Source organism: Parus major, chromosome 2, assembly GCF_001522545.3.
Source record: "Parus major isolate Abel chromosome 2, Parus_major1.1, whole genome shotgun sequence".
NCBI classification, from domain to species: Eukaryota; Metazoa; Chordata; class Aves; order Passeriformes; family Paridae; genus Parus; species Parus major.
In genome coordinates, this window is record NC_031769.1 from 138,011,601 (window position 1) to 138,024,195 (window position 12,595).

Sequence of the window (12,595 nt, forward strand, 5' to 3'; positions counted from 1 at the left end):
TTTCCATGCACTATAAGACAAAGAACATTACTGTGGCCAGTGCCAATATTTCAAGAACATTTAAACTATAATTTATGAAATATACTACTAATAAATTGAAGATTACAATTGGGTCCAGACAGTGATAATGAAAAGGAAGCAGCAAAACAGTGATGATATGGGGATTATGGTACTTTTTCAAGAAGCCTGAGATGAGATGTCAGTCACCACAGTTTAACAAATACTAGAAAATGATGTAGAGTCATGGATGGAGTGTTGTCAAATATCCTATTTTCCCCTATTTTTGTGGAGAACATGGATTGAGGTGATGTTCAGGGCAGGAACCAGACACTGCAAATAGTTTTTACAACACCATAAAATACAGTCCCTAAGTGCTGAGAGTGAGTGAAGGGCAAAAAAAAAAAAAGGCTAACCCAAATTCTTTTGAGATGTTATCTGCTTTTTGTGGTTGTAGACTATTGCCTCTCCTTTTTTCCGCTCTCTCATGCTTTGTCACAATACCCTATAAGTCTTTACATTGTCAGTTCACTTTGGAGCACAGTTTCTGCTGGCTCTTTGTTTAAGGCTAGAGTACACACTTGCTTTCCTCCTGTGTAATTTCCTGTTATTTTTGACTTTATGCTTTAGGTGCTTAATCATGTTCAGTGGGAAATGTGTGCACTTCCTGGGTGCACACACAGCACAGAGTTAATTCTGCAACTGATGCAGCACAGAAACAAAACAGCCTCCTCTTTATCACAGCTATTCTTGGTAAACCAAATGACCATCTCAGTCTCAGGCAGGGCTCAAAGACCACATGCACAGGAACTCTTGCAGTGCAGGTACCGCTGTCTGCCCTCAGCTTTCACCCTGGGCAGCACCACAGGCCATCCCACAGCAGCAGCTTTTCCTCCATGGGGGAGCTCCAGTGGGTTGCCTTCAGCTGAGTGGACCCTTTCTGCACAAAAGGGGAGTAATCCAAATCTGTACAGCTGATAATTTCTTGATTCTTATCAAGTAGATCAAAGAGTTGTGTTTTAACAGACACAGTACTTGAATTTGGATCTGCAGAAGCACAAAAGATAGAGGTTTGTGAATACACAGAAGAGATGTTTATCCAAGACTGCCCCCCTCTGTTATTGCTTCACAGCTAAAAGAAGAAAAATATTTCAAACTTCTGTAAATTCTTCTCATACCTTATAAAGTGAGATTTCCAGTATACTGACTTTTAGTATGGGTATTTATTGGATAAATAAAACCTAAATAAAATAAAACATAAAAAAAGAGTTAAATACTCCTGAAATTTAAACATGGAAAGCATACTGAATTTCTTCAGTGAGTATTTGAGTAGGGGTGATTTTATTGATCTGTTTGCAGCAAATGAAATATTAATATTTCTCTTGGTTTTTCTTTGTTCACATTTTGTATAAAATTACTCCAAGATATAGGCTATGGTTTTTTTAAAAAAGTTTTAGAATTTTTTTGCTTTTTCTTTGGCAAAGACAAATCTCAGGACCATTTATCTTTCATAAGGTTTCTGCTAAGGTTAATTCAGTATTTTATTCATGGAAAGATAACTTTATATGTTTAACATATGCTTAAATACATACTGGAAAACTTAAGTCTATTTCTGAAAATTCCAACTGTAATGCTTAAAAATGTGTAGGGGAACAAAGTAGCCACGTCTGAATCTCATCATCCACTTCAAACCAGTTAAAACAAAATGCAGCAAAGAGAACCAGGCTGTTGAAAATTGAACAAATGAAACAGTTTAGTGAATAATTTTTTTGAGAAATTTAAAATGCTATCTTAAAGGTGAGTTTGGTTTGTGTGTTTATTCAGTGGCATAAAAAAATGCCATGTGATACTATTCTAGGAGACAACTATATTTTTTGAGTCTAATGAACAGATGCTTTTCTTAAAATTGCAAATAAGGGAAAACTGAAAATTCAGTTTTTCAGTAATCTACAAGATGCAAAACCAGATCATCATGCAGACAACATTTAACAAATCTTGTTCCTCATGCCAAATGTGTACTAGAAACGTGCTTAGAGTGAGGCAGACCAGAGGTGCACAATTACAGTGATCAAGGGTCTTCAGTGTAGGAACTCAGTAGGAGAAAGACAAGAAGCTCTGATTCTTTCAGATAATAGCTTAAGATATGTGCTATCTGGAAAGGAATTCTTTCTTGTTCCATACATCCCTTGCATTCATTACTTATGGTATTTATTACAGAGACCACCACAATATTGCTTCCAGCTCTTACTGGTTTAAATAGTCATTTCAGCCAGGATTTCATTCCAAAGAAAATTATTTCTTGCACAGACAGCCAGAATCTGTAACTGTTATGCTTATTCAGTAAAATATGGGGGAATCCTTCCCTTACTGTGTTAAGTTGTAGCATAGGTGGGCTGCAAATTAATCCACACTGCAGCTTAATCAAGTGAAACCTTTTGCCAGGCTAATGTGCTTGGACCTACCCATTTCCAGCTCCTGGTAGATCCAGCTTCACCAAGTCTGGTTGTTCCTCTTTACTCAGGGCATCCTTCCTCCCTGCTGGCAGTGTTCCAGGACCTGCCCACCAGATGCAGTGCTCTCTTGGGAGGGTTGATGAAGTCTCAGAATGTAGCCTGGGAGCAAATGGGAGCTGTGCTCACATTATGACTGCAGTGTATTTATCTTTAGTAATGTTTCTCCCATAACTTCCTCAGACACACTGCTGAGGCATAGAGTAGGTAAGTGGACAGCGAGATGAATTGAAAATTGGCTGAATTTCTGGGTTCAAGGAGTTCTGATTAGGAGTGTGAAGTCCAGCTGGAGCTCATTTACTAGAGATGTACCTCAGGGGTTGATACCAGAGCCAATACTGCTTTGACTCTTCATTACTGGACTGGTCAATTGTGGAAAATGCACCTTGAACAAGTTTGCAGATAGTGAAAAAGCTAGGAGGAGTGACTGAACCATAAGATGGTTCTTCTACCATTTATAACACCCTCACCAGGCTGGAGAAATGCAAAATAGAAACATTATGAAGTTCAGCAAAAGGAGGTGCAAGCTCCTGCCCTTTAGAAGGAATAACCTCAGACACCTCTACACACTGGTGGCTGACTGACTTTGCAGTAAAGGCCCTAGAGTGGCAGGCACTAAGCTGATTCCATCTGAACGCAAGCAAACATTTGTGTTGTGGTAAGTTTTTTTCCCTTCATTGTGAAGGTGGTCAGACACTGGAGTAAGTCACCCAGGGAGGATGTGGAGTCTCCATTCTTGGAGATACTCATAATTCAACTTGACATGGCCCTGGGAATCCACTCTGGGTGACCCTCCTTTAGCAGGGTGGAGCTGGACTTGATATTCTCCAGAGATGAAAAAGACTCCAGACTCCAAAGACTCTGTGATCCTGTACAATGCTGCTAAGTCCAGAGCATTGCCAGCAACAGACAAGGAAACATTTTCTTCTTGTTACAGTCTGAGGGAGAAAGAGCACACATGAACCCTCCCTGTCCCATGAGGTAAGATGGGCTCCTGCCCTGTGAGCATGTCAGAGAGGATAACATCACTTCTCTGGTGCTCTTCCCTTTCACTGCAGCTATGAGGAGGCTGTGGGCGCAGGAATTTGCACCTTCAGTGTCTCAGGAAACTGAACTCATCCTCTTGCTGCTCACAGACTTTAATAAGTTGGCTGAACTCCCTCCCTAAATGGATCTGGACGAGCTGCACTTGTCAGAGGCTCAGAAGGATGAAAGTAGCTCCTGACCCTGTTGCCAGGATCATACAGCTATATTTATTCCTTAGACCTGGCCAGAGAAGGCTCAGAAACTATCTGAGATGTGGAAGTGTAAACACATGGTAGAAAACCTCACCTCTGAAATCTGAAGAGATTTAATTTGACTGCAGCATGAGAAGCCAACTTTAAGAAACTCTATCCTTGTCATTCTTGCCATCACCTTCTTCATACTAAGAACAGAAAAATGATTTAATAACATTTGGGTTTTTTTCCATTTCCCTACAGTCTTTTTGCCCAGTTTTGCTCTCTTTACTGCATGTTTGGAGAAGCAGGACCAACTCTAAACATGAACTTCTACACTTCGATGGCCATGGCATCAATCTGGTTTCTTCTGCATCCCTTTCACTTACTTCATTATGTGTAATAAGCTTCAGATGAATACACCTAGCAGATCACTGAATTGCTGACAGCACTGAAAGAATCAAAGAAAAAAGTATCAAGGAAATGAAAATGACTCATCAGACATGTCAACAAATAATGAAGCAAAGCTGGACTACTTTGACATCTCCTGCCTAAAAACAGAGATTTAAAAAGCCACATTTGTGGGGTTGATATCAGAGAAATAGTTGCAGCACAAAGAAATACACTAGAAAAATCATACTTCACAAAAGAGAGTTACCCTTTTCAAAAGTCATTCCACTGTATATTCATATCACAAAAATATTGTCTTAACTAATTGTCTTAATGAATGAAGAGAAAAATAAAAAAGTATGCATGCATGGTTAATATGTTAGAAAAGGTGCATCACAACTAAAATATTTTTTCTCTATTTTAGTTTGGGCAGAATACAGTTCTAAGCCTTTCTCAACTCTTTCAGTGCATGATTTACTTTATAGATGTAATTACTGCAAGTGTTGACAGACTGATCTTGGCAAATAGTATTTTTTCAAAGAGTATTGTATGTTCCATTATATTTAACAAAATGTAAAGCATATTTAACAAAATGTAAAGCAAAAGTCAGTTATACTTCACCTCAAGTATTGTCTCTGTGTTATGGAGTTCTTTCAATAGCAAAAAAACCAAAAAATCTACAAATTGTTATTAGGTCTAGGGACAAGTTTAAGTCATTCAAATTGATGTGCCATAATCCAGATCTTTGAATGTGACTGGAACTTTTGGATGCTGGAGGAGAAAGGGCATTTTAAAATGTACATTTCTTTGAAAGGAAAGGAAACCCTATTTTAGTTTAGGAGTTGAAAATGTTAGTTAGCTTTAAAAACATCATATCCAAAAAACAGGAGTTATGGAGAAAAAAAGATAAGGATTGATAATTACAGTGCAATTCTGCCCCACAACAATCAGAAATATCCATTATTTTGGTTTCTGTTCAGTTTGCACAAGTACTGCTGCTGCTGCTGATCCATTGCTTGGTTTAACCATACCATTGGTTATTCATTATGACTGATATTCAGTCAGCTCATTCTGAGGTCGTGAGTCTGCACTAATTCTGTTCTTGTGATGGATTAATGAAATTGTCTCCAGCTGTATTTCCAACATCATTGCCATGTAATCCTATTTATAGAAATTTTGTGGAATCTACACTAGCCAAGAAAAAGATGATCCATATCTTGCTGATGTGAATGCTTTCAAAATGTGTAAATAGTTGTTCTTTAGAAATTTCTGAGGCTTGGCCAGTTCAAAATAGTGAAAAGTAAATTTATGGGGCAAATTCACAATCAGTAAATTAATCCTTAAAATTCAAAAGATTTTTGTTCGGTTGGTTTTTTTGCTTTTAAAGGAAGACAAGAAGGAAACATTGGAAGTCATTTGTACACTAATATTAAGCATATTGTGCTCCTCCTCTATTTCCAGATATGGACATTATGCAAATTCTTCCATGGAACCTTACCTTTTAATTTTTACCTTGAAGTTATGAACTATTGTTCTTCACTGGAATAACACAAAGAGATCTATTGTGCCTTCCAGAGAAAGCTGAGTAAACTCAATTGTAATAAGCATCATTAGCTCTAAAAGCAATCAAATTATGTTAGAATTATAAATGAAGAAAACTGTAATAATAAAATCAACCAAGTTACACTTGAAAGCACACACTTAGCATAATCTTAAAATAATAATTTCATTCTGATGCAAACAAATAAAAACTGAAGTATAAAGACATTTGAAGGCTACAAAGAGCTACAGAATCTGTTTACCCAGCAGTGGGATCCTAAAAACCTTTCTTGTTGGAATCACAGTACTCCAACTAGCTGCAGCCACAGGATGGTGCTCATGGGCTTTGGATACTACATCACAAATCTGGGAGGAGGGGGAAAAAAAGAGAAAGAGAGGGAGCCAGACTCTCCCCTTGGCAGGCTGTTCCTATCCCGAAATACATGAGCCAGCAAGCAATGGTGGATTGGGTCGATTTACCTCTCTACATTTACTGAGTCTTCAGGGGCACTGCAAATAGACTGATCCACCAAGGGAAGCCAGTAAATGTAATCTTTTTAGACTTCATAAAGGCTTTGCTTCCATCTCTCACAGAATCCTTCTGAATTGTCCACACAGCTGGATAACTGAGTTATGTGACAGATAAGCAACTGGCTCATAGGTCAGGCAAAAAGAGTTACACTGAATGGGGGACATCAGACTGGTCACCTGTCACTAGTGGGGTCCCATGGGGCTCCAGCTTTGGCCCAGCTCTCTTCAACATCTTCAATAACAACCTGGATGCAGGACTTCAGGGAATATTAAGTTTCCTGTAGATACTGAATTGGGAGGGGCTGTTGACTGCCTCGAGGGTAGAGAGGCCCTGCGGGGAGACCTTGACAAATTAAAGGACTGGGCAATCTCCAACTGTGAACAAGGGCAAGTGCCGGATTCAGCACCTGAGATGGGGCAGCCCTGCCGGTGTGTGTGGACTGGGGAATGAGAGGCTGGAGAACAGTGCCATAGAAAGGGACCTGAAGGTCCTGGTCCATGGAAAGATAAACATCAGTCAGCAGTGCCCTGGTAGTCAGGAATGCCAACCTTATTCTGGGGGCATCAGGCCCAGCATGGCCAGCCAGGCAAAGGCAGGGGATTGCCTTGCTCTGCTCTGCACTGGAGTGTCACCTCAAATCTTGGGGGCAGTTTTGGTCACCATAATATTAAAAAGATATTAAGCTATCAGAGAGTGGGAGGAGGGCTGTGAAGCTGGTGAAGGGTCTGGAGTGGAAACTATATGAGGAGCAGCTGACATCCCTTGGTTTGCTCTGTCTGGAGAAAAAGAGACTGATGGGAGACCTCATTGCGGTTATAACTTCCTTTTGAGGATAAGTGGAAGCTCAAGTATTGATGTTTTCACTCTCATGACCAATGACAGGACCCAAAGGAATGGCCTGGAGTTGAGTGAGGAGAGGTTTAAGCTGGATAAAGTTTTTTACCTTATCAGGAAAAGGTTTTTTACCCAGAGGTTGGTTGGGCACTGGAACAGGCTTGCCAAAGAAGTCATCACAGCACCAAGTTTGACAAAGTTCTAAAAGTATTTGGACAATGCACTTAGGCACATGGTGTGAGTCTTGAGGTGTCCTGCACAGGGCCAGGAGATGGACTTCCTGATCCTGATGGGTCCCTTCCAACTCAGCATATTCTATAATTTTATTATTCCAGGAGCTGTTTCTTGTTCTGGTGGGTATTACTCTTTAGCTAAATACATAAATTAGGGACTGAAGAAGGTACGAACTGTATCATATTTAACATCAATGAGCTGAACATCTTTTTGCTTCAGAGGAATTGTTATCTTGCAAGCTACTCTTGACTGGGATGTTGGCTGTTGCACACAGCCGGCAGTGCAATAGAATAACTGCAGGTGACAAGATCTAGGAATCTGGTAGATGCTTTTTAGATCTAAGAATGCTTTTGAACCTTTGCTATAGAAAACAACTGGACTTAAAAGAGTTCCTTTAAAGCTTAAACACTTCTGCAGTTTAACTGGAAAGATATCCATGCACTATGAATTTGGACAAGAATCTACAGGACTGGGAATCCTACTCAGCAACAGAAGGTCCTACTTTACACTTAGTCACAGTCATCTCCCTGTGACTCACTGCCTTCTTCCCTAGAAGGTGCTCCTACTTACATTAAGAAAGCATGTGCATCTCTGTATCACCTACAACTGATTCTTAACTTCAGTCCTTCAGTGATTTCATTTGTAATTTTATACAGACGACCAAGCATGTTGTAATGAATATTTTCATTCACCTCTTAAATTCTCAGGACTTGCAGACTTTGTGAATAGTAGCCTTAATTGTAAATTCAGTAGGATATACCACAGAGTAACTCATATTTATGTGGACATAAAGAATATAGATTCTGCAATTCCATGTACCACTGCAGTGTCTACCCATATGGCAAACAAACGTAGATATGTACTACAACACTTTTAATCAAGGTTTACACTAAGCCAGAAAAGTGTTGGAACACTTTTATATAAATATTTCCCCAATGAGTCACTAATCCACACATCTCAATAGTTGGAGTGGAGAATGCTCGCATTCCAAGCCATATTGCGGTGTAGGCAGCTTCTAAATCATTTATAGACGAAGTGAATAAGGAACTTTGGAGAGAGGAAAATGAGTTAACAGTTAGCAAACCAGAAGACCGAGGACACTGGCAAGCCCAGCACCTGCCCGTGGAGCGGTGCCCGTGTCCCCCGGCCCTGCTTCCCGCGCACCTGGCCGCGCCCCCGCCGCGGGGGTCGGGCTCGGGGGCGGAGGGTGGGATCTCAGGCATCGTTTGTGCCTCTTCCCTCCCCCCCTTCTTTCCACCTTCTGCTCTATAATTGCCCGCCTCCTTTCTCTACCCTTTCGCCTTATCAGATGCGGAACGGCCAGCGGGGAGGGAAGCGGCTCTCCCGCAGCCGGCCCAGCACCCGCAGCCCCGCGTGAAGAGGAGCGGCCGCTCCCCCCGGCCGCTCCCCGGCTGATGCCCGCACAGGTCGGTGTGCGCTGCGCTTCGTCCCCCTCGAGGGCAGGGCCGGGGGTCGGGGCAGGAGCGGAGCTCTTCCCATCCACCTGCCCGGCCACCTCCGCGGCGGCAGGACCGGAGCCCCGGAGGGAGAATGGGGCGAGGGAGGAGGAGTTAGAGGAGTAGAAGGTGGCGAGCTCGGACTAGGACGGGGAAACCCTTTTAGAAAATCCTCTTGCAAAGGCCTTAATTTTATAGCTGATAGTAATTAAAACCCTATCCGTCTCACTGCTGGCGTGGCGGTGGCTCTGGCTGCTGCCCGCGTCCCCTCCTCGCTCCGTTCCGCGCTGTGTCGGAGCACTCGCTCCGCCCCGGCCCCGCACGGCGCTTTCTTCGCGTCCCCGCTCCCCGCCGGCAGCCCCTGCCTCTCATGGGCCCATTCCCCGCCCCAGCTCGGCGGAGACAGCGAGCTCTCCGCCGTCCCTCCCTTAACCCGGGGCACTCGGTTTCACATGGGTGGGTGCCGGTGGTGGGGAGCCCCCGAAGGGGAGTCGGGGGCCAGGAGAAGAGCCTGTGAGCCGCGGACCGCGGCCAGGCTGGCGCTGCGGGGCTGTGGGGAGGCGAGGGGAGAGCGCGGTCCCGGTGCCCTCCGCCGCCCCTCTCTGCGGGCCGGGACAGGTCGCGCTCCGGCTTTGCTCAGGAACGGGAGCGTGTTTCGGGCAGCGCGGCCGCGCCGCTCGCAGCGAGACACCGGGATCGGCGGAAAGCCCCGAGTGACCTGCCCGTCCCGGGGACTGCGGCAGGGCTGAGCGGAGCCTCCACCCCTGCGCCCAGCCGGGGCAGCCAGGAGCATGAGGCTGTGTCCCGCGTTCGGAGCTCCCGCTGGGAGCTGTCGAGGGCGCGCCCTTCCCCCGGGAGAAGGTGCCCTGTCGCCAGGCCCGTGCCAGGTGTCCTGGAGCCCAGCTGGGAGAGATGCTGCAGGGAGCGGGGCTCACCTCATGGCAGCCTTCTTGGCTTGCTTGGTGTCTGCTCCTAGTGCTAGTCTGGCAGATAACTCATTTACCACATACTTACTAAAAGGTGAAATATATAAAAAGCAGAAGGAATAGGATACTTGTTTTTAGTTCCAGAGGATGTCAGCCACAAGGCGGCTGCAGACAGAGGTTTCCTTTCCTAGTTAAGTGAACCCTGACGTGTGGATCATTGCAGAGGTGAACTTGCGTGTAGTTGATCCAGCACCAGTTACGTCTATGCCAATAAATCTCATTACTCTGGCTTTTCTCTAAAAGCAGCAGTAGACAATGTTTGTAACACAGGATTACTGGTCATTTAGTAATAGCTCTTGTTTTCGAGGCGGGTTTGTATCAAATGTAGCAGATGGGGAATTCAGCCATCGCTGTGAGTGAATATTTTAATGCCTGAGTTATTATGGAAGGAAATCCACTCATTATCAGTGCTAACTGCCGGGAAGAACGAGTTGTTTGCTGTTGTTTGCTGAGTCTGTATTGACTTGATCCAGGTTGTATTTCTGAGTGAGGGGATTACCCAACATGAGATACAAAAGAGGTGGATTTCAGCATGTTTTGAGATACTCTTGGTTTTTCCTATTGCCTTTCACAGCTGTCTGCTGACTGTGGTCCTTGAGTGTTTGGAGCTTTGGTTCATGTAGTAGGAAACCTGGGAACTTTGCACGGGTTTCTGAATTCTGTCTGGAGGATGGGTCTAAGAACTCTGCATAGCAATATATAAATTCCTGGTGCACATCTTTGATTTGGGATCCAGGCATTTTCCTCCATCTTGAGAGATTTATACTATGAGAGATGGATTCAAAATATATGTTTAAAGAATGTGAAATTTCTTGATAATTTGGTTAAAACTTTGATAACCTCCTGTGGAGATGGAATTGATGATGTTTAATCCCCCTATATATTTCTAAGAGTTGTGTCAAGCATTCATGAGTGAGATTTGTGGCAGTAGACCTACCAAGTCCTGGGACAACTATAGCAGGTTGCAAATACTCAGAGAGAGAAGGGAATGTACGTCTTATCCTCTTCTGCTTAACAATGATTGAGGTACTTCAGTCTGCTTTTTATAGTGGATGAACCACTTGCCGTGTCCCTTCAAGACACGGGAAACATGGAAGGCAAATACAGTGATGGTATATCAGGAGTATTAGAGAAAATGACAGAGGAGGTAAATGGGAGAAACCTGCAAAACAGAAATACATAGACCAAAATTTACCCAAGTAAACCTTCAAATGCTCTTTACTGGCAGTAAAAAATCTACTATTAATTATCTTAATTATTTGTTTCTCCTGTAGAATCTTACCAGGAAAGGACAGCAAAAAATCTTCTTCTTGGCCTAGAAAAGAGACTAAAACTAATGCAGTTGACTGAAAGAGAAATCTTGATACATTCGGTGCTAGGCATGTGTTGATGTATCTTGAGATTAGTACTGTTTTTAAGCTAATTTCTGTGGTCAGATGAATTACCCACTCTGAAACTTGCTCTTTGGCACCAGAATTGTTTCCTGTAATCCAGCTAGTTCACCTAGGACTACCTTTAGTGTTCATATACTGCTGCAAGTGTTAATTTCTCCTAACCGGTTAAGTTAGTGTAAATGGTTTTGACCATGGTATTACCTACTGTAAGTGCAGCTAGTACAACAGAGAGTACAGGATAAGCTGAATAAAGTAGAAAAAGGAAAATGGACAGTGGGAAGAGGATATGAGTTTCTTCAGAACCAAGTTCTGCCTTTTTAAAAAGGCTGAAGAGTTCTTTGCTATAGATATCTTGATAAGGTTCTTATAAAATAGGATTGTATAGAAATACATGTTGTACTTTGTTATTATCTATAGCTTACTCTATTTCCAATGCTTGTGTATGATTAGCAAAGAATGTACAGTTTCTTTTCATGTGGGCCAAGTTTTTAAAACTGTTGAGTAGCCCAGTTGAGGTTCTTTGTCCTCTTTCAGGTAAAATGTGCTTTGGTCATAAAACTTCTGCCAGGAAAATTTGTATCCACTGATGTCTGTGGTAAATTCCTTGTTGTTTGTTTTGTTTGCTGGAGTTTTTTGTTTGTTTTAATCAAATCCATATTTTCTCCACAATTTTTACTGAAGTGGATGCCTTCTCTTTGCCTGTTTAGTAAGTACTTTTGTTCCATGTTTTTCCAGACCTTCTGATACTGTGTGTATTGAGGGGAAGAAGATGTTTTGTCGATACAAGATACAGAGCTGTTCTCTCTTGGCTTTTCTAGCTGTCACAGCTTTTTTCATCAGTGATGTTCAGGGCCAAGGTAAGTCATAAATAAGAAGATGGACTTTTCACTCTGATGTGCAGAAATAGACCTTTTATTCCAAATGCAGATGTTACTTCCTCCTTTAGTAGGATGTGAATCCAGTAGTACTGAAATGAAGCAGGAATTTTACTACTGAGCTTGGGTAGCAGGTGGGAGTAGAATTACACCTTCATGTGTGCTCTTTGAACCCAGTATCTCAAATAGCATAAATATTTGTGCAAATTAGTGTGTCTCAAAATGAGTTATACATGACATGTTTTTACTCCTATTTACATGAAAGTACGTATCAGAAAATGCTCTTATTGTCCTCTATGTAACCTAGTAAGTCTGAAGGATCAGCTATGATGTGAAGCTTGTATGGAATATGTATTTTTTTCTCTTTTGGAACAGTAGCTCTTTTAGTGCTTATATCATGCCATATTGCACAGATCTGTTAAATGTCACATACAACTTCTGCAGCTTTTAAAATGAAAATCTCCTTTGTGAATATTAAAGGATACTGCTGGAATTGTTAGGCTTACATACTGGTTGGATTGTATTGACAGTGACTTGACTGCTGGAGAAAATTTATCCTATTGCTTGGGGAAGGAGGGAGGAAGAATACCAATGAGTTTTTATTATTTCTAAAGAAAGGCATTTCTCTCA

General features: G+C 42.4%; 1 protein-coding gene across 6 annotated transcripts in view; it reads left to right on the forward strand.

Moving 5' to 3' along the window:
* The first annotated feature begins 8,450 nt into the window (after positions 1-8,450).
* Positions 8,451-12,595, forward strand: part of COL14A1 (collagen type XIV alpha 1 chain) — a 114,539-nt gene continuing 110,394 nt past the window's right edge. For 3 of the 6 annotated variants that reach the window (XM_033512428.1, XM_015617132.2, XM_015617134.3), the window contains exon 1: positions 11,860-11,947. In XM_033512428.1, the coding sequence (XP_033368319.1) occupies positions 11,860-11,947 (88 nt within the window). Of the gene's footprint in view, positions 8,681-11,825; positions 11,948-12,595 lie in introns of those variants that run through there. The other 3 variants (XM_015617137.3, XM_015617130.3, XM_015617133.3) reach the window with 3 other exon arrangements.